The sequence below is a fragment of the Equus caballus genome, chromosome 28 (assembly GCF_041296265.1).
Source record: "Equus caballus isolate H_3958 breed thoroughbred chromosome 28, TB-T2T, whole genome shotgun sequence".
NCBI lineage: Eukaryota > Metazoa > Chordata > Mammalia > Perissodactyla > Equidae > Equus > Equus caballus.
Window position 1 is genome coordinate 43290760 of NC_091711.1, and position 24864 is coordinate 43315623.

Here is a 24864-nt window from a genome sequence, read left to right on the forward strand (position 1 = left end):
ACAGCTTGAGCAAAGGCCTAGAGGCAGGAGAGGGAAATGCACGCCCTGGACCACAAAACCAGTTCTCCCCGCTGGGCTTCAAAAGAACGTGGGCTCTGCAGCTGGGCATGTTTGGTTCAAATCCTGAGTGCACCCCTTGTCTGAGGGGGCCTCTCCACCTCCCAGAAAGGTGCTGGCACCTGCCATCTTGTGGCAGTTGTAGGATTGCAGTGGGTCAGACATGAAAGCTCCCAGCACACTGCCTGCCAGAGAGGAGGTGCCCCATACACCTGCAGTGCGACGTGAGCGTCACCAGCAGGAAAAGGGCAGAGGCGAGCCTGGAGAGCTGGGCTGGGGCCACCTGGTGGGCAGGAGGCTGAGAAGGTGTCTGTCCTGAGGGCCATGGACAGCACTGGGCAGGGAGAAGCACAGCTGTCCCTAGAGATGGTCATCTGGCACTTCTTTTCTCCCCTCAAGTATTTTAGCTACTTACTGGGGGAGGAGCAGCCCCCTCATCCCACGTGATGGCCTTGGTTTGTGCAGCTTGTCTGTGATGGCCACGCGTGCCCTGGGAGACTGAACTGCACATATTTGCTGTGTTCCCAGGATGGGCTCAGGGCTGTGAGAAGGAGGAGCTCTGTGCTGATGGGTGTGGGGAGTGCACAGGCAGAGGGGATGGGGTCAGGATGAGCTTCCAAGTCAGCAGACACTCTCACCGTGAGAGGCAGCTTCTCTGGACCAACATCTCTGTGCCGAGGGACAACACCTCGCAGGGCACCTAGGCCAAGGGCTGAACGCAAAAGGGTGTGAAGTACTGGCCCCGGCCTGGTGTGAGGCAGGGCGCTGGATAAATCTTGTTGCTGTTGCTGCTCCTGCTGATCCACAGGATGGGGTGGCCAGCAGTGAGGGTTGGTCCTCCTCTCGGCTTCCGCGGGGGCACAAAGGAGATGGGTCACCCAGGGCCTCAGCAGAGAAGGAGGACTTTAGCTGGACTGTGCAGGACTCAGAGAAGGGGAGGACATGCCAGGCTCAAGGAGTGACTCAGGCCACAGCCCACAGGTGGAGATGAGCCAGGCGAGTCCATGGGGATGGAACACGGAGGCTGGTGAATCAGAACATCCAGGTCACCAAGGTCAGCCTCCTGATAGCTTGGATTTAATATTTCATGCTACACATTTAACACACACGTAAAGCTCTTCCAGTGTGTCGGGCACCGTTCTAAGCTCTGTACAAATGTCAAGTGATTTCATCCTTGTACTGGTCCTAGGAGGTGGTGACTGTATCATCCTCACTTTACGAGTGAGGAAACAGGCCCAGAGTAGATGAGGAGCGTGGCAAGGCCACAGAGCAAGCTCGGCCTGGCTTTCCCTCCAACAGGAGGTCCATGGGTGGCCATGGGATCCCACCCAACCTGTCAGCCTGTAATTGGGGGAGGGGACACTGGTGAGTCAGAGTAGCACTTTTGTCTTTGAGCTGCAAACTATTGCATGGCACAGTGTGTGGAGGGCTCGGTAAAACCCTCACCCCCTCCCCAGGGTATGGCCCCTATCCTGTGATGGGTGAAGAAACCGAGGCTCAGAGGGCACTTCCCCCGAGCGTGAGGGGCAGATGGGAGGGGTGTCTGACCCCACTCCCCCGCCTCCCAGCCCAGCCTGTCCAGCTGTGGTTGATACGAGCAATAGTCACTTGGGGAGGGACCCGGGGCCCTGAGTGCTGGGCACCTTGGCCTTCCAAGCCCATGTCTGCCTGACCCACCGTGTCCTTCCTTTCCACAGGGAACTTCCAATGGATTGGGGTCCATAGATGACATCGAAACAGGTAGTCTCCCTCATGCAAGGGGATGGGGTGGAGATGGGGCCCCAGGGAGAGCTCAGACCCTCCTTCACAAAACCCCTGGGAAGTCAGACAGGTCAAGCCACTCCCAGCCCCTGCCCTGTAGATAGGGGCTCCTGAGGGCTCCCTGCCCTGAGGACTCAGTGAAGCGTGAAAGAAAATGGTGGATTCTGGAAAACAGACTCCCCTGCAGGAAGGAGAGCACATCTTTCCAGCCGGGGAGGGCGGGGGCTGCCTCACAACCAGGTAGTGCTGGTGCTCCACTCAAGCCCTTAGAGAGGGCATTGCTCACCCCAGAGGAAGGATATTCAGGCCCTGAGCTAGGCCCATCAGGGAGATACTGTAGGACTGAAGGACCTTCTTCCACACTGTGGTGGCTTCCTTCGCTGCAACTGAGCCTCCACCACTGGGGTTGGGCCAGCGGGGCAGGCAGTCTTCCTGGCAGGAGCTTAGGAAAGGTGGGAAGGTGTTGGATGAGGACCCCAGGACCCTGGGACACCCCCACTCCCACCAAGCGGGACCCCCTTGCGGCTACTGAGCCCACCCCCCATCCACAGAATGCTACGTGGACCTGCGAGGCTCCCCAGCCCCCCTCCCCTCTACCCCCACGATGCCCCTGTTCCCTCATGTTCTGGACCTGCTGGCCCCCCTGGACAGCAGCAGCAGGGCCCTCCCCGGCACCGAGAGCCTAGACGACTTCTCCGATGGGGACGTCCTTGGTCCGGAGTTGGACACCCTCCTGGATTCACTAGTGAGCCATGCTGCTGCCTCTTTCTGCTCCCCTGAACCCCTCTCCCACCTGGGACCCCATCACATTCATCCTCATGGCCCAGGGGGGTAGAGGGAAGGCCCTGTCTCCATGTCACAGTTGGGGAAACTAAGGCCTTGGGAGGAAAAGGCACCTGCTCTGGATAGACATGTGGAGCTGCAGAACGTGCAACTAGAAAGGGCTGTAAAGATCTCTGGCTCCACTCCGTGGGACAGGTCCTGGCTGAGGCCCAGAGGGGTCAGTTTGCCTGAGGCCCACAGTGCCCAATTCTGCCTAGGCCTGGGCACTCGAGTTCTCTAACCCATCCCTCCACTCCCCACCTCGCAGTCTCTGGTCCAGGGTGGCCTGCCCGGCAGCGGTGTGCCCAGCGAGTTGCCCCAGCTGATACCCGTGTTCCCCGGCGGGACCCCTCTGCTACCACCTGTGGTGGGTGGCTCCATCCCCGTCTCCAGCCCACTGCCCCCTGCCTCCTTTGGTCTCGTCATGGACCCCTCCAAGAAGCTGGCTGCCTCTGTGCTGGATGCCCTCGACCCCCCAGGCTCTGCACTGGACTCCCTGGACCTGCTGCCATACTCGGAGACCCGGCTGGACGCCCTCGACAGCTTCGGGTCTTCGTCTCGTGGCTCCCTGGACAAGCCCAACTCCTTTATGGGTGAGGCCCAGGCGGCACATTCCCTCCACTCCCCCATAGCAGTTTGTAAAGTGCCATCACATCTTCGGTCTCTGGAGAGCAGAGTTGGAATTATAGCTGTTTTGCCAAAGTCCAGGCCCTTTCACCCCTTCGTCTGAGTTGCTGTGTCTCCTGCAGCGCTTGTGAGGGGCTTGGTGTCTTGTTCAAGATCAAACAGCAGGGCTGGGCTAGTCCAGGACTCCAGACTTGCAGGCTGGTGCTCTCTGCCTGGCCTCTCTGGGCCCTGGGGTTGCCAGGCTGGTGGTCTCAGAGGGATGATCCTGAGGCTGGGGGAAGGGATGCAAGGCCATGGGCTCCTTCACTGCCACTCTGAGCTGGGGGCCAGGGACCCAGAGAGGAAACAGACCCATCTGGGCCCTTGCAAGACTGGCTTTATGACAGTCAGACCTAGCCCAGGGTACTCACGACTGAGGGGGATTCACGGGGCTACAGGAGCACAGATGACTTCACTCAGCTTTGGGCCCCAGGGAGACTTCCTGGAGGAGGTGATGGCTAAGCAGGGACTTGAAGGAGAAGGTCATCTGCGGGCAGAGGCAGCAGTGCCACCCAGGCCTGCCTGGTAGAGGGGCTGGCAGATGAGCAGAGCAGTTGGCCAGAGAGGAGGGCCGGTTGGGGGCCTAGAAGACCTGAGGCTGGTCTCAGAGATCCTGTGAACCAGGCTGGGGAGCTTGGGCTTCCTCCCAGGGGCAGTAGGGGCTGTGGAAGGTGGAGGCACAGGGTGGACCTGCTCAGGCTGGGACACTTCTCTATCCCTGGGCAGTGGCTGTTGGGGAGAGTCGGGGATCAGCAGGAACACGAGAGGATGTGTGGCCTGGGCAGCTTCTCTGAGTTGGAAATACGTAAGAAACAGTCCTAGGAGGGCCCCTCATGCCCTTCAGAGCAGGGCAGGTGACCCCACGTCTTATCCTTACAGAGGAAACCAACTCACAGGACCATCGTCCCTCAAGTGGTACTCAGAAGCCAGCCTCCTCGGTGAGTGACCAGGCACCTCATGCCCTCCCGGGCTCCAGAGTCGGGGGTGAGCCCTCTGCATGATATAAGGTGCTGCATCCCCCAAGGAAGCCAGGGAGGGGCCCCCTCAGAGCAGACGGGCCAGAGATGGTCTCTTCTTACCCCTTCCAAACTGAGCCATCTGTTGAGGCTCAGAAGGGTTAAGTAACTTCTCCAGGGTTAGCAACATCCCTGGTCTTAGGACTCAACCAGGTTCTGAGTTGAGAAGAGCACTTGACTAGGAGTTAGGCAGCCTGTACTCTGGCCTCAGCCTAGACACTAGCTGTGTGGCTCCAGGGAATTCACTAAACCTCTCTGAGATTTGCCTCCTTCCCCGTCTGCTGATGCCTTGGGGGCTTGGAGCATATGCATAAGCCCGTCGGGGCCACTCCTGTTTCACTGCTTTCCGGTTGGGCTTTCAGTCAAGGAAAGGTTCTGGGCCAAGATCACTCTCACCCACGCACCGCCACTAAGTTCTGATGTTCTGGATTCTTGGATCATGTTACAAGGAGCTCCTCCACTCGGAGGGTAGAGGAAGAGGGAGGGTCCTGGGCTACAGTTCTGCTCTTGGGTGGGATGAGGGGAGGATCATAAAGCTCCCCCCACCTCTGGTGCCCAGGCTGGCCCAGGTGGCTCCAGCCATTGTCCAGTGCCCAAGATGGCCAACCTCCTCCTGTCACAGCCAGAGCCCTCCATGCCCAACACCGCCTTGCTGATCAAGAACCCTTTGGCTGCCACCCACGAGTTCAAGCAGGCCTGCCAGCTGTGCTACCCCAAAACAGGTAACATCGCACCTTCCTACTCCACCCCTCTGCCCAGAGAGGCGGGGAATCTCAGGAGCTTAGAATCCCAGAAAGACAGCATCCTAGTGTTCCAGTCAGAGATAAGCGCAGAAAACAGAAGCCCCTCTGGGTATCTTGAGCAGACAGGGATATAATATGGGAGATGGGGGCTTTCAAAACTGCTGGAAAGGCTGGAGCAGTGGGAGCCAGGAGGCTCCACTGGGCCTGTGGGCTACTCCTCTGCATGGCAAGGACCAGAAGCCGGGTGGTGCTGCTCTCACGCAGAGGTTGGGGCTGCTGGAGCTGCTGGCCAGTGTCATGGCCACCCCACAGCCCAGAGGCTGGTACCTGGCCGTGGAATGCAGAGTCCAGCTGGCTGCTGCCCAAACACGTCTACCAGAGGAAATGCAGCCTGCACCTCTCTCCACACACCACCGCCGGGTCCACCTCTCACCTGAGTGCATCTCACTGGTAAATTCAAATCTTGCCCAGAAGCCAGGTGGCAAAGGAGTCTGGGAAATGTAGTTCCTAGGCACAGCCCCCAGAATCCAAGGGAGACTATAGAAACAGTTCAGAATAGATGCCCAATGTTGGTAGATATTTTTCAGCACACCTAGAGTCTCAGAATTTGAGACTCTAAGACTCATAGCATCTCATTTGCCAGAATCCCACAGTCCTGAAGTTTTAGAATGGTATTCTCTTGAAAACCAAGGGTTAAAAGTCTTAGCATCAAGAATTCTCCATATCAGGGGTATTGAAGTTAACAAGAGGTCATCTAGTTGCTGTCACCCACCCACTGCTGGACCTCCCCCATCAATCCCTCTGCCACATACATGTCACCCCTGACTGACAGTGATCCCGCCAAAGGTCCCTTGGACCTAGAGACGGGGAACAGAATGCTGTCTTGTTGGATGGCTATGCCCATGAGCAAGTTCTTCCTTGCATGGACCTCAGACTGCCTCTCTGATCTGCGTGCCCACTGCCCACTGCCTTGGGGTGCACACTTGGTGCAGCACAGCCAGGTTACATGGGGTCCCCACAAGGGCCATTTCCTCTTGGTCTCTTTGAGGAGATCCCTCCACCCCATTGTCAGGGAAGAGGAGGCCCTTGGTGAGAAGATTTGAGAGGAGCAGGGGAGAGAGAAAGGGATGGGGAGGGAGAGGGAAGATGAATCTGGGCAGTGCATCCGGAGCGGGAAGAGGGGCAGGCTCTGTCGGGGCCATCTCTCTGCGAGGCACTGCCGTCATAGTTCGTTGTAGGGCAACGCGGACATAGACTTATTAGAGAATTGTGGTGGGGAGGTGATGGAGCTGAGAATGCGCCCAACCCGGCCCCCTGTCTCCAGGGAGCCTACGGCAGAGCTGGCAGGAGGCCCAGGCGAGGGAGTGGCCAGTTCTCACTGCTGGGCCCGTAAGCCATCCCCCTTCAGTTCTGCTTCTGGCATCACAGTCCCCATCCACCCTGTACCCACAGGCCCCAGGGCGGGTGACTACACCTACCGTGAGGGCCTTGAGCACAAGTGCAAGCGGGACATCCTGCTCGGCCGGCTCCGCAGCTCCGAGGACCAGACCTGGAAGCGGATCCGGCCCCGGCCCACCAAGACCAGCTTCGTGGGCTCTTACTACCTGTGCAAAGGTGGGTGGATAGCACAGCCCGGGCCCAGCTCCTCTCATACCCAGCCACTGCTCTGCTCCCCATCACAGGTAGACAGATGTAGACAGAGCAGGTGTGGGTCATTGAGGATGAATCCCACACAAGAATAAGCATCTCCCACCCTGACCAGCTCTGTAGACAGGTGGGAATGTAAGCGATGTTATATATGGCAGCCTGTGCTCTCCAGTGTGAAGGTCAGACATTTCATGGAGAGCCTGCAGGTCCTAAAGGACTGTTGGAAGGATGTGGAGAGAATCCATGTGAACCGTTTAGGGCTGGCTCATAGTAAGGGTTCGATAATACTAGCTTTTAAAAGTTATGATGTTATCCTTGTCCTCACTCCTTTCAGTTTGGTCGATACTTAACGGACATTCGTCGTGTACCTTATTTGCTTCCTTCTACTCGCCAACCAAGCGTCTTGGTGCAGGCTGCACGGCAATCCATGACCAGTTGCGATATTGTGGAGTGCTTTATGGTGTTACCCTTTTGTACCCACCATCACGTATTCTTATGACAACTCTGGGTGAGGGAACCGAGGCTTTGGGAGCAGCCGTCCCCAGTTTCCACCTTTGTCCCCCGACCCAGCCTGTGGCAGTAGCCCACCCAGGCTTTCCGGACCAGCTCCTTGTCCTCCCAGCAGGATCCTACAGACATGTCGCTGCTGGGCCTGAAGGCCTCCGTCGGCCATGCCCCAGCCAGTGTGGATGAAATCCAAGTTCTGCAAGACCTGCAAGTCCCCCGTCTGCCCTAACCATTCCCTAAATACACTGAACCCTGACTCCTTTGCACACGCTCTGCACCTTGAACTTGGTCGTCCCCTGCTCTTCCTTCAGGCAGCTCCTGGATCTCGGGAGCCCTTCCCTGCAGGGCGTCCCTCCTGGATGCAAAGCTGGTGACAGTGCAGAACACAGTCCCTGGTGGTCACCTAGGCATCTGGCCCCCTCGTCCTTGTGTGCCGGCAGCTTGGCAGAGAGATGGGGCTGGGCAGACTTAGAGTGTGAGGGAGGGAGAGAAAGGAAGGAAAACAGTTCCCACCCCCAAGAAATGGTAGGTCTTTGGGTTATGAGCCTGCTGCCCTCCCAACTCCCGGGCCCCCAGGAGTTTTATTTATTATTTTACTTAATGCCCACAGCAACCCAGTGTGCTGTGTGAGAGACAGACAGCTGAGACTCAGGAATAGCAGGGGATCCCAGCCCAAGTCTGCTGACTCTCAGGCCCTGGCCCTTAACCAGTGGGATTTTCCTGGTGAATAGTAATAATAAAATCCCTCTTGTTTGTTTAGAGACTTGTATACTTCTACAAAGCCCTTTCCACACCTCTCATTTCGCCTGACCCACACAGGGCAGCCCTGTGGGGTGGTGGAGCCAGGATGACTGCCCTGCTTTGCAGATGATGATGTGGATCCCCCCCACACACACCCAGATGTAGAGCAAAGAAGGGGCCTGGCCTGGGAGGGCTTTCCCCGAACTCTGCTGCTCTGCCTCTCCTAAGTCCTCAAGGTCGGCAGGCAACTACCCTACCTGTGGGAAATGAGCCTGGGCCCCACCGGGTGGCTGCTGGCCCCTCCAGCCGCAGCGGTGGGTGTGGGACACTATGGGCTGCCGTCCCGCCTGGCGGAACGTGTGTCCTGTTGCCTCTTTGCAGACATGATTAACAAGCAGGACTGTAAGTACGGGGATAACTGCACCTTCGCCTACCATCAGGAGGAGATCGACGTGTGGACCGAGGAGCGGAAGGGCACCCTCAACCGCGACCTGCTCTTCGACCCACTGGGGGGCGTCAAGCGTGGCAGCCTCACCATCGCCAAACTCCTTAAGGAGCACCAGGGCATCTTCACTTTCCTCTGTGAGGTACCTGCCCACCCACCCCACCCACCTGCCACTTCCATAGGTGATGGCACAAACGAGGCCAGCAGAGGGGGCTCCATGGTGCCCTGCATGGTGGAATGTCAGTTCTGGAACCTGCGGGCTTTGGAGGTGTGACCTTAGAATCAGTAGTCCTTGGACTGTCAGAAAGTTAGGCCCGTAGGATCCTGTCATGAGAGAGCCCAGATCCTGTCCAGCACCCCCATTTTGCAGAGGCAGAAACTGAGGCCAGAAGGAGAGTAACCACACCTGTTCTTTCCTTATGGCCATCACAGGCCAGGCTTGGTGCCAGGCTCTTTAAGCACTCATCTCGATTCTGCCCACGCCTCCTCATCCTGCTGTGCTGCCTTTACTGCCCCCTGCACCTTCCTGCCTGCTTCCCTGCCTGTGTCCAGGCTGTGCCCTGTCCCTGGAGGCCTTTCAGACCCTCTGAGGCTCAGCTCTGATCCCAGCAGTTCCACCAAGCTGTTGTTAATTCCCTCCCCACAGCTGTCACAGAAGCCCCTGCCTCCCCAGCCAGTCATTGGGGAATGTGGGCAGAGACAACATCGGGTCCATCTCCATGGACTGAGAGCTCTGGGTCCAGGTTGCTGGCAGGGTTTGGTGCAGCTCAACCCAACCCTGATCCATTGCACAGCCAGCCCTTCCCTCGGACTCTTAGAGCAAGTAGACTACCCACTCCCTTCAGGGAGCAGTCAGCCTGTAAGTCAGGGCTCACAGCCGCTTGGCTGCATGACTTTACAAAGCACCAGCAGTTCCATTATGTCCTTTTGAGCTTCACAGTGAATCTGTGGGACAGAGCAGGTGTGGTTATCCTCGGTTTCCAGCTGAGGAGGCTGAGGCTCAGAGACATGGAGTAACCCCTGCCCCAGGCCTGTGGAGTGATGGGATCAGAGAGAGCCAAGGCCCAGGTTATCTGTCAGTTAGAGCCAGAGAGGCGGGGGCTGCAGACTCTGGAATTCAGAATCTTCCTCACTCCCCCAACTAAGGGCCGGGCTTGCAGGGACCCAGTCTGTCCCTCCCTGGGTGGCCATGCCAGATCCCAGCCCACCCCCTCCCCGGGCAGATCTGCTTTGACAGTAAACCCCGGATCATCAGCAAAGGCACCAAGGATTCGCCGTCTGTCTGCTCCAACCTGGCTGCCAAGCACAGCTTCTACAACAACAAGTGAGTGGGACCTGCAGCCCAGGCCGGGGCTGGAGGCTGTGGAGAGACCCCCTGGAGCAGCTCAGATGCCTGGGGAGCAGCTAAGGCCAGAGGGGAGACCTGGGGTGTTAAGGCAAGGGGCAGAATTTGGGACTCAGATCCAGCATCTACCGGGAAAGGACAGGACCACATTTACTGAGCATCTCTGTATTCCAAGCATTCTCTTGGAATTATGATGGTCTCCGTAGTCCCCTAAGGGTGGAGTTACTATCTCGAGTGCTGATGAGAAAGCTGAGGCTTGGAAGTAGCTTACTCAGCCAGCAAGTGGGGAGCCACATCCCTGATTCCCATCTGGTGCCCTCCACTGTAGTGACATTGGTGTCGGACGGTGGCGGGGGGTTGTGGCTGGGTCAGGCCTGGACCTACCTTTCCCTCTGACTCCCCTTGGCTCTGTTCCAGTATGGATGATGTAGCCCAGGCCCTGGAGTCAGACAGACCTAGGTCCAAATCTCGGTCTGGTCAACAGCCTGTTTAATGTCCTTTGGCCACTATGACCCTTAGTTTCCTCATCTGTAAAGTTGATGATGATCCCAATCTCCTAGGGTTGCTGTGAGGGTAATTAAAATTCCTGGCCCTTGGGGCCAACCCTGTGACCGGCCCGTGGCCGAACGGGAAAGTTCGCACGCTCTGCTTCGGCGGCCCAGGATTTCGCCGGTTCGAATCCTGGGCATGGACATGGCACCACTCGTCCGGACATGCTGAGGTGGCGTCCCACATGCCACAACTAGAAGGACCCACAACTAAAAAAATACACAACTATGTACTGGGGGGCTTTGGGAGAAAAAGGAAAAGTAAAATCTAAAAAAATTCCTGGCCCAGAGGAAGTACTCACTTAGTATTTCTCTGGGTGCAGGACCAGCTTTGGAGCATCAAGCTGGGGAACTTGAGGGAAATGTCCCTTCTCCCAACCTCATGGCCAGTGGGATCTGGTGTCATCCTCCTGCTGGCAGCTTCATCTTTGAGCTGGCCCCAGATTGAGGCCAGGGGAGGGCGCACAGCTGGGACTCAAACCCAGGACTGCCAGAGTGCAGGACCCCCGCCTCTGACCTACTGCACCGTCACGTTCTAAAAACGGTCAACAGGGCAGGAGGCACCTGGGAGAGGCCCCTCCCCTCAGGCTTGCTGGGCACTGGGGGAGAGTGGCCCGACCAGGCGTGGTAGGGGAGGGTTGGGGGCTGCAGACTGCATGGTGCCCCCTGCCCGCCAGGTGCCTGGTGCACATCGTCCGCTCCACCTCCCTCAAGTACTCCAAGATCCGCCAGTTCCAGGAGCACTTCCAGTTCGACGTGTGCCGCCACGAGGTGCGCTATGGCTGCCTGCGCGAAGACAGCTGCCACTTCGCGCACAGCTTCATCGAGCTCAAAGTCTGGCTGCTGCAGCAATACTCAGGTGGGCGGCTGGACAGGGGCAGGTGAAGGGGTGGCATGGAACTGGCTGAGGATGGATGGGCCAGGCCGATGGCAGGAGGCAGGGGGAGACTTCAGGAGTTCAGAGGAGGGCAGTCACTGGGGGAAGGGGTTTCTTGGAGGAACCGGTGCTCCTTAGACTCCTCACATCCAGACGATGCAAAGACTCTGCTCTCAGGGGGATTCCAGGCTCGGAAGGCCCTGGGTTTATCCTTGTTCAGGCACTGCCAGGGGAGCACTCGTGGATGAGGCAGAGGGAGGCGGAGCCGGGCTCCCACTCCACTGGCCACCGGGTGGGCATCAGCAGGTCACACCCCTCGCTGAGCCTCCACTTGCTCGCCTGTAAAATGGCGATCGTAATCTCTGCCTCAGAGTTGAGAAGATTGAAAGCTGTTCACTCCCTCGCTTATTCATTCATCTGCCAGGGATTCACTGAGCACCTGCTCTGTGTCAGGGGACTGAGCAAGACCTGTTCAAGGTCCTTGCTCTCAGAGAACATCTGACATCTGTGAATGAGGGCAAGGCAGGCACTGTAAGAAAAGGTAATAAATCCTGTATTCCATCTGTTCTTGGATGCACATTTTCCTCCACTGCATGTCATAATTGTATTAGCAGCATTTCTTTTGTGTGTGTGGAACACAAAATAATGGTGCATCTCACAATCCATCTCTTCTTGGGGCCGGCCCCGTGGCGCACTGGTTAAGTGCACACATTCCTCTTTGGGCAGCCCGGGGTTTGCCGGTTTGGATCCTGGGTGCAGACATGGCACTGCTTGGCAAGCCATGCTGTAGTAGGCATCCCACATATAAAGTAGAGGAAGATGGGCACGGATGTTAGCTCAGGGCCAGTCTTCTTCAGCAAAAAGAGGAGGATTGGCAGCAGATGTTAGCTCAGGGCTAGTCTTCCTCAAAAAAAAAAAAATCAGAAAAAAAAACCCCAATCTATCTCTTCTTGACTTGATGAAATAGAGTGGTGTAATTTCAGATGTCCCTCAGTGCTGGGAGGAAAGTAAAGCAGAGCAGTAGGATGGAGAGGCACTCGGGGCAGGGGCATTTGGGGTAAGACCATCAGAGAAGGCCTTTCTAAGGAGGTGACATTTGAGCAGGGGAGGGCAGGGAGCGCATTCCAGGCAGAGGGAACAGCAAGGCTAGAAGCCTTGAGGCAGGAGCACGCTTGTTACAGAAAGTCTCTCCACGAGGGCTTAATGCCTTGGAGAGGGAGTCAGAGATGAGGCCTGAGAGGTGGGCAGGGACCAGAGTGTGTGAAAGTCTCTAGGTCATAGATAGAACTGGCTGGGATTGTTCTAAATACAATGTGCAGGGTTTGGAGAGTTTTATGTGGGTGGAGTCTTATGATCTGATCAATGTTTTTAAAAAGTAGCTCTGGCTGCTGGGTGGAGAATGGGGGGTGAGGGCGGGCGGGTGCAGGGAGACCAGGCTGGCAGCGGTGAAAGTGGAAGGACAGATGAGGTTCTGGGTGGATTTTGATGGTGGAGCTATGGGAGGAGTTGTTGGTGGAGGAGCTGTTGATGGACCAGATATGAAGGATGAGACAAAGGACAGTGTGAAGGTCAACTCCAAGGTTTTTGACCAGGGTCACTGGAAGAATGGGGTTGCCATGTTCTGAGAAGGGGGAGCTGAAGGAGGAGCAGGTCTGAGGTCACACCAGGGCTCAGTGGGGCCCGTGGGGAGTCTGAACTGCCTGTTGGACTTGAAGTGGAGATGGGCAGGCAGCCAGACGTGGGAGTCTGCAGTTCACAGGCGAGGTCTAGGCTGGACACATCTTTGGGAATCAGCAAGAACGTGGATGTCAAGTGGAGTTGTCTGGCGCAGAGTAAGCCCAGATGACAAGTGGGCACCGTGGAGCAGTATCCATAGGACAAGGTCGAAAACGAAATCAGTTCTGGGAAAGGGCCTAGAACGCGGGAGGGGGTTTGGGAGGGGAGAGTAAGCTTCAGGGAAGAGGCTCCGAGCTACACCTCAGAAGGTGGACTCAGTGTTAGCTGTCAGATTAGGAGGGTCTGGGCCACCAGACTTGGGTGTTTGCCCTTTACTGACTGGCGGTGAAGAGCCATGACCCCTCGCTGAACTGGGGAGTCTGGCTGGGCCAGGCATGGAGCCCTAAGATGTGATGGGCCAGCGGCTGCCAAGCAGGGATCAGGCTTGAAGCCCCACTAAGGGAGGCAGGGGTCAAGGAAGAGACAGGGCTGCTGGCTTGGGGGCAGGGATCACCGTGCTGTAGAGCCAATGCGATTCTCCCACATTTTCCTACCCGTGGCCTCATTTTCTCCTCTCAGTACTGCGAGGGCTTGGAGCAGGCCTCCGTCCCCAGTTGCAGATAAACAACAGGCCCAGCAAGGATGAGTGGTTTCCCTGCGCCCCACAGCTTTCTGTGGCAGGACCTGACTAGAGAATGGGGCTCTTCTGCCTGGGCCTGGGGGTGGCACAGGCCCCTCACAGATCCCCTGCCTTTCTCGCTGAGCCCCTTCAGGGATGCCTCTGTCTGCTCCCACCCCCACCAGGCATGACCCATGAAGACATCGTCCAGGAATCCAAGAAATACTGGCAGCAGATGGAGGCCCATGCAGGGAAGGCCAGCAGCAGCTTGGTAAGGCCCCAGGTTGGCGCTGGGGGTGGGATCCAGCCCCATGGAAGGCCATCCTCCATCCCTTTACTCAGATGTAATTTCAGACTTATCAGCAAATGGTAAGAAGAGTCCAGAGAATTCGTGTATATGTTTTTCTGGCTTCCTTAGATGTTAACATTTTACCACATTCCATACTCACTTTGTCCTCTGTGTATGTGTGTGTACATATACTCATAGGTTTACATATAGAAATGTACACACTTTTCTGAACCATTTGAGACTAAGTTGCCGATGTGATGCCCCATTACCACTAAACGTTTACTTCAGTGTGTATTTCCTAAAAATAAGGATACTCTCTTACATAATAACCACAGTGTAATTATCAACATGCCAAAATTAACATTGGTGTAATTATTCAGATTATGGTATACTACTCCAATTCTGTGAATCGTCCCCAAATCCCAGGTGACACATTGCATTCATTTATTGTGTCTCTTTAGTCTCCTTTAATCTAGAGCGGTTGCTCAGTCCGTCTTTGTCTTTCACGACGTTGCCATTTTTGGAGAGCTGATTGTTTTGTAAAAGGCCCATCCCTTTGGGATGGTCTGATGGTTCCTCAAACCACAGAGCTGATAGCTTCTCAGTTCACTCTTGGGGACACACATCATCTCCATTTGTCCCTTTACTGGTTACAACTTGATTAAAGGTAACTCCATTATAAAGGTTCCTCTCCTGTGAAGTTATATTTGTTCCCTTTGTAATCAATAAATATCTTCTGGGGAGATACTCTGAGACCATGTAACTAGCCTAGTATTCCCCAAACTTTTCACCCACTGGTTGTATCATCTCCCATCCCTCTTGATCCTCACCCTGGTCCTGAAGAAGTGAGCTGTTGCTTGTGGCATTTGCAGATGGGGAAACTGAGGCTCAGAGCATGCTACAGACTTGCCCAGGAGTACACTTAGGGGAGTAAATCCCAGCTTCTCTGACATCTTGTCTAGAGCTCACTCTGCCCCCTCCCCACCCCATACCACTCCCGTCACCCTTGAGGATTCCCCATCCACCATGGGGATCATAATCCTGCCTGCTGTCTCCCAGGGAAGGGCGAGGCTCACAGGAGCTGCCCCCTGCCATCCCTGCTCCTCATACCCTCCTCAGGAGGTTGGGACCACTGTAACCTCAGATGACAGTGGGGACAGACGGGGTAGTCTCAGGGCCCAGGAGGCAGTGAGTGGGAAGTGAGGCCTCCATGCCCTCCACATGAGGGACGACCCCTTCACCATGCCAGTCCTGCCCACTGATCAACTTGGGAGAAAGCTGGGCCCCTGCCCCTCCTGAGGCCAACCTGGCTTTGGCCGTGAGCCAGGAGCGGGGCAGGCTGGCTGGTGGGGCAGGCCTGGGCCAGGCTGTCTACAGGGCTGCCCGGCCCCCTTGGGTCTTCCCTCTGTCTCCTTAGCCCCCTCGTTCCTGGTCATCCCCCTCCTGTGCAGTCCTCTTTTCCCCTCCCCCTCCTCCCTTTGTGTGTTATTTTTGCTCCTGCCGGAGCCCAGCTAGGAAGCAGTAAAGGGCTCAGGCTGGACCTACAGCATTGTCTTCTAAAGAGAATACTGAGTCCTTGCCACCTCCTATCCCTTTGGCCCTCCCTCATCCTGCGCAAGGCTGCTGCCGGGGTCCCCAGGAACGGCGGCAGGCCTAGCTGCCTGAGGGTGCCCTGACGGGCTTCAACTCCCTCTTGCTGCCAGGGGCCCGCTCTGCCCACCCAAAATGCCACTCCTCGCACAGGAACAGGGCCTCCGTGCCAGGCCTGGCCACAGCCCATGAATGAGGTGTCTTGCTTGCTCTGCTATCAGAGGGCAGGGCCAGTGGCACTGTGAGGCCAAGGACGGGATGCCAGGGAAGAAGCTGCTCAGGCCCCGTGCCCATGGCACACCTGTGCCATCCCACAAAGAAGCACAAGCACCTGCCTCAGCCCAGGTCCCCGTCCTCAGGCCACTTCCCCGTGGGTGGGTTAGCAACCTGTCTGAGCTTCTGCTTCTGCTCAAATGGGAGTGATCACATCTGCCCCCTAGGCCTGCGGCAAGGAAACGGTGAAACTGTACAGCTGTGAAAAGGGAAGCTCGGGGACCTGGTGCGGCTAAGCCCCTCCGGGCCCCACTTACCTCCCCTTGCAGTGGGTCCTCTCATGCTCCTGTGGGGATCCAGTGGAGCACCTAGAAAGCAGGAGCCATGTGGACACGCCTCCTGCCCGCTCTAGTACAGGCTGTGTCCCAGTTACAAAGGCGTGATTTCACCTTGTTTTGGGGATGATATGTGTGTTGTCCTGGGGCCGAGCCAGGCTGCCAGTCTCCCAGCACCAGGCCAGGGTCAGTCAACAAGCAGCAAGGACAGATCCCCTTCCTACTCCAGGGCAGGCCCTGGGCTGGGCAGTGCTAGGGACACGGGTGTTCCCAGGGCAGGGGACAGGGACCCGCAAGTCTGGAGGAGAGAAGGGGGACCCCCATCTGAGGCTCTGGGGAGGACAGGGAGGCTCCAGCTAATGGGAGAGACAGCAGGTTAGCCAGCATGGCTGGGTGAGGGGTCAAAAGTGGCAGGAGACAAGGCTGGGTGGGTACTTGTCCCACCTCTTGCCCCCACCCTGTCCCAGGAGTGCAGAAGAGCAGGCCCTCCTGCCTGCAAAGGAATGGTTGGGGCAGAAGGTGGGGAATGAACATGCTAGGGCCTTAGAGTCCAGGGCTGCCTAGAGGCCGCCTGAGGCAACCTCCTGTATGCCCAGCCCCTGGAAGTGGCTGCCCACCCTCTGGGCCCTGCTCTCGACCAGGTCGAGCCCTCATCACTAGGTGAATTGGTCAAGATGAGGTAGTTCAGGTTCTGTGGGAGCTCATAGGATGGGCAGCTGCCACTTAGGAGAGCTCCAGGGAAGGCTTCCTGGAGGAGGTAGTGTTTGAGCTAAATTTTGAAGGTTTCTAGAACAAGCCTGATGAAGAACAGAAGAAGGGCATTCCAGCCAGAGGGAACAGCATGTGCAAAGGCAGAGAGGTGAGGGGGTCACATGCTGTGCCTAGGGAAGTGCCAGCAGCTCCACAGAGCAGGCCTGTGGAGACTACTCAGATAAAGCGGAGAATCCTTGATCAGGAGTCAGGAACCCCATCCCAGGCCTGGCTCCCACACTCAGAAGCCATGGGGCCTGGAGTTGAGGGATCGCTTCCTGCCGGAAAGTGGTAATGGACCAGCACATTCCAGGGCTCTGGGTGGCCCTACTGCTCCCAGAGGCCACCTGCACAACAGACCCCGGGTGTCGGCCCCAGTGCCTGCGGCTTTACTGGCTCCCCTCCCTCACAGGGCGCCCCGCGGACGCATGGGCCCAGCACCTTTGACCTGCAGATGAAGTTCGTGTGCGGCCAGTGCTGGAGGAATGGACAGGTGGTGGAGCCTGACAAAGACCTCAAGTACTGCAGCGCCAAGGCACGGCACTGGTGAGCCAGGGGTTGGGCGGGTGCCGGGGGGGCGGGGCCCCAGCGAGCGCCACGGGTAAGGATGCCAGGGCTCACGGTGGAGGTCACACAGCCCAAGGCTCTGGCCTGAACCCTCCCCAACCAGCTCCCTGCTCTGTCCTGCAGCTGGACCAAGGAGCGGCGGGTCCTTCTGGTGATGTCCAAGGCCAAGAGGAAATGGGTGTCAGTGAGACCACTGCCATCCATTCGCAACTTCCCACAGCAATACGATGTGAGCACCGGGGTGGGTGGCAGGGTGGCAGTGGCACCTCGGGTCTGGGGGCCATGGGGACCCAGGAAGGCTTGCCCGCCGACTGGGACAGGGACGCAATCCAGCGGACTCAGCAGGCCCTCCCACGCCCACCCACAGCTCTGCATCCATGCGCAGAATGGCCGCAAGTGCCAGTACGTGGGGAACTGCTCCTTTGCACACAGCCCGGAGGAGAGGGACATGTGGACCTTCATGAAGGAGAACAAGAGTGAGTGGGCAGTCTGGGTGGGGCGGGACCCTCGTTACCAGGCACCCCGACTCAGTGGCAGGCCCAAGCACCCCTGCCATAACCCCCTTGCCACCCAGGCCCTTTCTGTGCCCAGGCTGTGCTCTCTGGGCCATCTGTGGTTGACTGGGCAGCCCAGCAGGGGTCATGGGGCAGAATGGATGAAGAAGCCCCTCTCACAAGGCACTCTGTCCCCTATTTCCCACCAGTCCTGGACATGCAGCAGACCTATGACATGTGGCTGAAGAAACACAACCCAGGGAAGCCGGGGGAAGGGACCCCCATCAGCTCTCGGGAAGGGGAGAAGCAGATCCAGATGCCCACGGACTATGCCGATATCATGGTAATCCCACAGGCTGGGAGCCAGGTCTGAGCCTGACCTGGAGGGGCCTTGTCAGGGGCTTAGCCTCCCTGGGGGACATGGTCCGGGAAGAGGTGTGGGGAGTGGGCACCCATGGTGTCTGTACCCCCAGATGGGCTACCACTGCTGGCTTTGCGGCAAGAACAGCAACAGCAAGAAGCAGTGGCAGCAGCACATCCAGTCCGAGAAGCACAAGGAGAAGGTCTTCACATCTGACAGCGACGCCAGCGGCTGGGCCTACCGCTTCCCCATGGGCGAGTTCCGGCTCTGTGACAGGTGCAGGGCTGTGGGGTGGGTCTGGCGGGACCTGGCGGGCTGTGGGGTGGACGTGTGGAGTGGGCCTGAGGAGATGGAGGCCGTGTCTAGCACTGGCTCCTCTTGGCCTGGAGATGGCGTGCAGGGTGTGGTGTGTCCAGGAACAGCTGCTCCCAGATGTGAGGAGCATCGGGACGGGGTGGGATTGGAGGGGTGGACTCAGACCTGCCCAGACCCATACTTTGCAGCTCTGGGTCAATCCTGGAGAAGGCTGGGACATACCAGCTTTCACCAGGACAGAAGCTGCCCGGGGATGGGCTTGTCTCGGGGGAGCTGGCCCAAGGTCCGGCAGCCATGGTGGACAAGGCACAGGATCGGGCAGTGAGCTTCCTGTCGCCCACAGGCTCCAGAAGGGCAAGGCCTGCCCAGACGGGGACAAGTGCCGCTGCGCTCACGGGCAGGAGGAGCTCAACGAGTGGCTGGACCGGCGCGAGGTGCTGAAGCAGAAGCTGGCCAAGGCCCGCAAGGACATGCTTCTGTGCCCACGAGACGACGACTTTGGCAAATACAACTTCTTGCTGCAAGAAGACGGGAACACCGCTGGTGCCGCCCCAGAGGCCCCTGCTGCTGCCACTGTCAGCGGGGAGTAGAGCCAGGTCTTGGCTGTGGGTGAAGTCCTAGGGTCAGGGGTGGGGATGGGGACCAAGGGCCTGGTGGAAGGGCCAGGGCAGGCCAGGGCTGGGGGTGGGGGGCCGCCCTCATCAGGCAGCCCCCGGCCCCTTGGGGCCCTGTCCATCTTCTCTGTCCCCACCGCCCCCATCTGCATACCCAGGTGCGCAAGCTGTGGTCCTGGGGTCCTCATTCCCACTGAAACCCTGGGCAGACCCTCCCCCCCAACCTCCGCTTTCCTGGTTGGGGAGGGAGGGGCCTAGCTGACCCCTCCAGCTTCAGCCTACAGCTTTAACTTCTGTCTGCTCCTAAAGGGGGCCCAAAGCTCAGGGCTGGGGAGCCTGGGGTCCCCGCTTGAATCTGCAGCAAGAGGGCCTTCTCCCTGCCCCACCGTCACCCCACCCCCGCCTCCCTGGGGGCAGATCAGGACACAACAGAGGGTAGGAGGCCCCACTTAGCTTTAAAATGCAGCCCCAGGATGAAGCCGGGGATGCTGTACTGGTCACTTCCCCTCTGGGCCTCAGTTTTCCCTCTGGTTGGAAGAGTGGGAGGGACTGGGCTGGATGATCTCTGGAGCTGACTGAGGAGTCTGGCTGTCTCTAGTGAGGCCACAGCCCAGCCATTTTCCCTCATGGGCCATTGAATGTAGACTGTAGATCCTCAGAGCCTTTGGTGATGACCCAGCCCAAACCCCCATTTTGCAGATAGGAACACTGAGGCCTAGAAGGGAGGAGTGATCGGCCCAGGGTCTCCAGCCCATGGCATGAGGTCAAGCTGAGGTGCAAACTGTGGTCAGAAGACTCACGGCCAGTTATTGGCAGGAGCCTCCAGGCCCTGGGCAGGGATGTCACAGTCTCTGAGTCCATGTGCAGCTGGAGTCCGGGCAGCGCCGCCTAGGGGCTGGGGGAGGGAGGCTCAGGGCTTGATCTTTCAGCACCCTGTGAAGGGACAGTCCCCTTCTGAGGATGGTCGTAGGGAGTATAGCAACAAAGGTGACTTCCCCATGCCCACTGGGGGCGAGGTGGTAACGGGCAGGGCACCCATGGGCTCAGGTTCTGCTTGAGGTGCTGAGGGGAGTGGTTAGGGGATGTGGAGAGAAGGGAGACTTGACCCCCGGGCACCGTGGGCCACTCCAGGATCAGACGCAGCCCTTCTTTCCTGGGGACCCAGCATGGTCCTCTCCCCCTTCTCCCCTAGACCTGGACATACAGTTATGACTGTCTTTCCCAGCCCCTCCCTGATCCCCAGCCCGGCCAGCTGCCTGGGACCCCAGCTGACAGCCAGCCCCAGCCGCCACCCACCAAGCCCTCTCCCATCCTCTCATCTGACGTGTCTGCGTGCACTCCCTCCTCTCCATCCCACCCGCTCTGGGCAGACCCAGCCTCCCCTGGTTCTCTAGACATTCCAGAATGCCCTACACCATTGGCACAATGGTGGGGACCCCCCGGAAGGAACCGGGGACCATGGCTGGAGTCGGGGGAGGGGGTGAGACGGAGAGAATGGAACACCCCTATTTCTCCTCCAGCAAGGATTGATAGTGTGCGATGATATGATGACGGGCACCCCAGGCCGCAGGGGACCCTGTTCCTCTTGCCGCCACTGCCCAGCCTTTCCCGATAATCGTGGCATGCATCCTTTCCTCTCTCTTCCCCCTTCCCCCAGCAGACCAGCACTGCAGTTTGGGTGCTGGTGGTCTGGCTGGAGGGGAGGAGAGACCACACCCAAGGTGGGGGCCGTGGCCGTGAATGTCGATGACACTTGTCTCCCTGATCTGTGGTGTTGCAGTCTGTTGTCACCAGCCTTGTTTTTAGTGTGTATATATGTCGCCCCCGTGATACATATATACACAGGTATTAAATATATCGCTCTATATAATATTATATATGTGTGTGGTATCCGAGGAATCTCTTCTAATGAGGGCTACAGATAAAGAATTTGGCCGGAAAATGCAGCCATCCTGGTGTAATTAGGAGGGACTTTCGGGGTCATCAGGCCATTTTCAAGGATTCAGGGACTGGAGCCATGGTTGGAGGTGATCTGGGCAGCAGGGCAGAGTGCCCCCCCCCCCACCTGGGCCCAGCTCTGCCTGATGGCTTCCAGACCACCCCAGCCTAGCGAGGAGAGAGCAGAAGTGCTCAGGGAAAGAAAATGATCGGTGTCTCCCACCCAAAGGAACAGGATTAGAGTCCAGATAGTTCTTCAACCTGTAATCCGTCCAGGAGCCCTCGGGATCTGGGGCTCTCTGGCCTGGCCAGGCTGGATCCCTCACAGGGCTGGGAAGAGAGCGAGAGGAAGGGTGTCGGGTGGGGGGCAATGGGAGTACACTTTGATGACGGGGGTGATTATTTCCGTAGTGACCCTGCCTGGGAGGCTCAGAGTATTGAATGGGGCCCACTGCCAGCAGGCAGGGATCAGACGTCATTATGAACACAGTGATGGGCGGCAGGCGCCCCATGAGTGTCCCTTTGAGGGGGTAAAGAGGGATGCTGCATTTCTCAGCTGGGCAGTAATCAACTTAATGGTCCTTTTAAAATGTCTGTGTATTAAAAATTTAAGAATACCACACTTTAATATTAAATATTCATAAGGTCTAGTATCTTGATAATAATGTAGATGTTTTAATAACAATTTTTGTCCTTCTTAAAATAAAATGAAAGAAACTTGCCTCTTTTAGCCTTTGTTCTAGAAAATAAACGTGTGCACTTTGACCTCTGTCCCCCAGGTGTCGCTCCTGTTCGTCCCTGCCTGGCACTTGTGTCTGGGGGCCTGGGCTGCTCTGTATTTGTGGGGCAGAGCTGGCTGCCGCTGGGCATGCCTCAAGGCAGACATTCCAAGGGGTGAGGGGCAGAAGGTCTGTGTCCCTGTGTAAACAGGCAAACCCAGCTGACCCGGCTCAGGCAGCAGCTCGAGCTCGGCTGGCAGGGACAAGCTGTGCTCTGCACAAGTGGCCCCAGGAGCCACCCTTTGCTGGCTCTTCTGCAGCCTGCCTGCTTGTGGCCTTCTGAGTGGGGCTGCCCAGTGGTACCCACACCTCCCAGCTTTTACCATGTGCGCCATTCCGCGTTCCAGAGGGCCGGCTCTTTGCCCTTTCTGGGTGTGGCTTTTCCAGAAAGGTGAAGGGCTGTGCCATGCTTTGGAATATGATCCCAACTGCAGCCCCGGCTGCTCTGGGTCCAGGGAAGGAGGGCCAAGTTACTTAGGCCCAGCTTCCTCGTCTTTAAAAGGAGAGCGTGTATTAGATAGGGAATTCTGTCAGGGACACCTGTATCTGCTAGGGTGGGAGGCACTTTTTCAAATCTCTTGGATTGTGCATGGTTGCACGTGATGGAGAGGGGTCCTGATGGGAGGTGCTGCACATGAGCAGGCCCTCACCAGACAGCTTTCAAGTGCAGGATGGAGAGGCCCCAGGAACAGAGGTCCAAGGCCTGAGAATTCTCTGAGGAAAGGGAATCATTTGGGTCAGGTATGCAGTAGGGTCTCTGATGCTTGAAAAATGACCAAATGAGTAAGAGAAGCAGCCAACCTGATTGAGCACTTCTCTGCACGTTTGGTGTCCACATCTTAGAGTCTAGAGAGGTTTAGCGAAGTTTCCAAGGACCCTCAAAAAGGAGGCAGAAAAAAGATCGAGAACCACTGGGCACTAGGTTGTTGGCAAAGCTCCCTCCAGTGCTGACGTTCTGGGGTTCTTAGTATCCCTGGGTGCACCGTGGAAGAGCAAAGTGGCATGGCAGGGGACAGCTCTTGAAAGAAAAATGCAGACCCATCCTCAGGCTAGAGGGATCATGAGCCTGCATCAGCTCCTCCCTTGAACTCAGAAAATCAGAGAGAGTTAGATAAACAGGACTTCAATGAACATTATGGACTAAATTCTTATATTCTCGTAAGTTCCTCTAAGTTCTCTTCTGGTCCTCATTTGGCTCAGTTGGTAAGCATTAACTGAGCACCCACCTGGTCTCAGATCCTGGGGATACCAGATTACTGAAGAAACGTGGCTTCCCTTGAATCCATAGTCCACAGGGAGATGGCCCTACCTGGAAGAGTGTAGGATGATGGGACAAGTGCAGTGGTGGGAGACACTCCAGGTGCCAGGGAAGGGACCTCATCCAGGCTGGGGAGCCAGGAGGGCTTCCTGGAGGAGGTGAAACTGGAATTGAGGCTTAAAAAGATTGTCGTATCATTGTAATCATTGTGCACTTAGCGTTCTGCATCTTTTTCTCTCAATTGTATTCCACATGTGGGTCTCCATGCCCTGCTTGTAACCTAGATATTTACCATCAGTCGCTGACATTGTATCCGTCAAGGGGCCCCAGCTGACTTCAGCAGCCCCCAGTTATTGCACGCAGGCCCGTTTCTAGTCTTCAGCCCTCTGAGTGGGGGCCACTGAGCACCACCACCACAGTGCCCCAGCGGGCTTCTCCTCCCTGCCTCTGGGGAAGCTGTTCCAAGGAGAGGCCACCTGGACGGGTGGGGTGACTGTCAGGGGACCTGCAGGCGAGGGTGGGGATGGGGGCAGCTCTGCACCTCTCTAGAGAAAGCCCTTGAGAGCTCTGCCAGAAACTGCATCCACAGGTACCCCTACCAGGGGAGCCACCGACTGTGGGCATCAGACCTCCGAGTCAGGAAACCCAAGAAGAGCAGACAATCCCAACACACCTGCCACCCAGCCCCCTCCCAGTGTCTCCAGACTTGTATGTGGCCTCCCTTCTCCCTACCTCTGCCCTCGCAGCTACCTGCCCAGCAACCTGCTGATGTTGCCCCTTTGTGACCATAGGTGATGCTGCCAGCTGGATACCCTGGTGCAGAGTGGGAGTGCCATGTGGGCTGACTCAGTGGCATGAAAATTCCCTAAGGGTAGGGACTTGCCGGGCCAGGTTTGTTATTTAACTTTGAATTCCTCCCAAGGTCTAGGCTGGTGCCAGGTGTGCAGTAAGTACTCATTCACAGTCTTAGAGGCATAGTACATTTGTACGTTGTAAGGGGTCTGCAGAGCGCTCACAGGAACGAATTTCTGAGAATGAAATGTCGTGCAGCAGGTGAGTATTTTTGAAACATGTAGGGTACTTCCTGTTGCCTCTGAAATCATGCTCTGTGGGTAACTACCCACTCCACCTTTGTGGTAAGCCAGTGTTGCACACAAGAGGGTTCCTGGGCCGAGGAATGGTTAACACACCAGTCCAGCCTCAGTCAGCCTCAGGGTGCAAACTACAGGTCCACTCGAGGCTGCCTGCTCACCAGGCCTGCCGCACTCCCACCCCCGGGTCCAGAGGCAAAGGGCACTGGAAGGATAAATAAGAAACTAAATGTGTTATGAGGAAGGGGAAAGGGGAGGGAGGACAGGGATAGAAATGACACTTCTTTTTTTTTTTTTTTTTTTTGAGGAAGATTAGCCCTGAGCTAACAGCTGCTGCCAATCCTCCTCTTTTTGCTGAGGAAGACTGGCCCTGAGCTAACATCTCTGCCCATCTTTCTCTACTTTATATGTGGGACGCCTACCACAGCATGGCTTGCCAAGCAGTGCCATGTCCGCACCCAGGATCCAACCCGGCAAAACCCGGGCTGCCGAAGTGGAACGTGTGCACTTAACCGCTGTGCCACCAGGCCAGCCCCAGAAATGACATTTCTAAAGTACGCCTTATCAAAAGTTCGAAGCTTGGGGTGTATATGGTTTTTTAAATTCAAAATTGAAATTAATTTTTAATTAGGAAAAGAACATGGTTTGGGGAGGTTATTAGGGAGGAAGAGTGGGTAATTAGAGGACGAGCGGAGAGCTGTTGGGAAGGGGAGGGGCCAGAAGGAGTTTCTGGAGTATTTTTGATTCTGTGCAAAATGGG

The 24864-nt window shown here is 57.0% G+C and overlaps 1 protein-coding gene and 1 non-coding gene across 5 annotated transcripts in view; one reads left to right on the forward strand and one right to left on the reverse strand.

Moving 5' to 3' along the window:
• The window catches only part of ZC3H7B (zinc finger CCCH-type containing 7B), a 53651-nt gene extending 31954 nt beyond the window's left edge, over window positions 1–21697 (forward strand). For 2 of the 4 annotated variants that reach the window (XM_023631241.2, XM_070253700.1), the window contains exons 8-23: window positions 1755–1797; window positions 2370–2563; window positions 2909–3233; window positions 4186–4244; window positions 4882–5044; window positions 6518–6679; window positions 8342–8547; window positions 9629–9729; window positions 10976–11157; window positions 13696–13781; window positions 17100–17233; window positions 17378–17483; window positions 17622–17730; window positions 17958–18091; window positions 18222–18385; window positions 18768–21697. In XM_023631241.2, coding sequence (XP_023487009.1) covers window positions 1755–1797; window positions 2370–2563; window positions 2909–3233; window positions 4186–4244; window positions 4882–5044; window positions 6518–6679; window positions 8342–8547; window positions 9629–9729; window positions 10976–11157; window positions 13696–13781; window positions 17100–17233; window positions 17378–17483; window positions 17622–17730; window positions 17958–18091; window positions 18222–18385; window positions 18768–19014 — 2415 coding nt within the window. In that variant the 3' untranslated portion in view covers window positions 19015–21697. The remainder of the gene's footprint in view (window positions 1–1754; window positions 1798–2369; window positions 2564–2908; window positions 3234–4185; window positions 4245–4881; window positions 5045–6517; window positions 6680–8341; window positions 8548–9628; window positions 9730–10975; window positions 11158–13695; window positions 13782–17099; window positions 17234–17377; window positions 17484–17621; window positions 17731–17957; window positions 18092–18221; window positions 18386–18767) is intronic. The other 2 variants (XM_014736866.3, XM_070253701.1) reach the window with 1 other exon arrangement.
• A 1927-nt stretch (window positions 21698–23624) lies between these two features.
• MIR9017 (microRNA mir-9017) lies at window positions 23625–23769 on the reverse strand. Its single transcript, NR_128030.1, has one exon. It is a non-coding gene; the product is annotated as a microRNA mir-9017 (primary transcript).
• Window positions 23770–24864: the final 1095 nt, after the last annotated feature.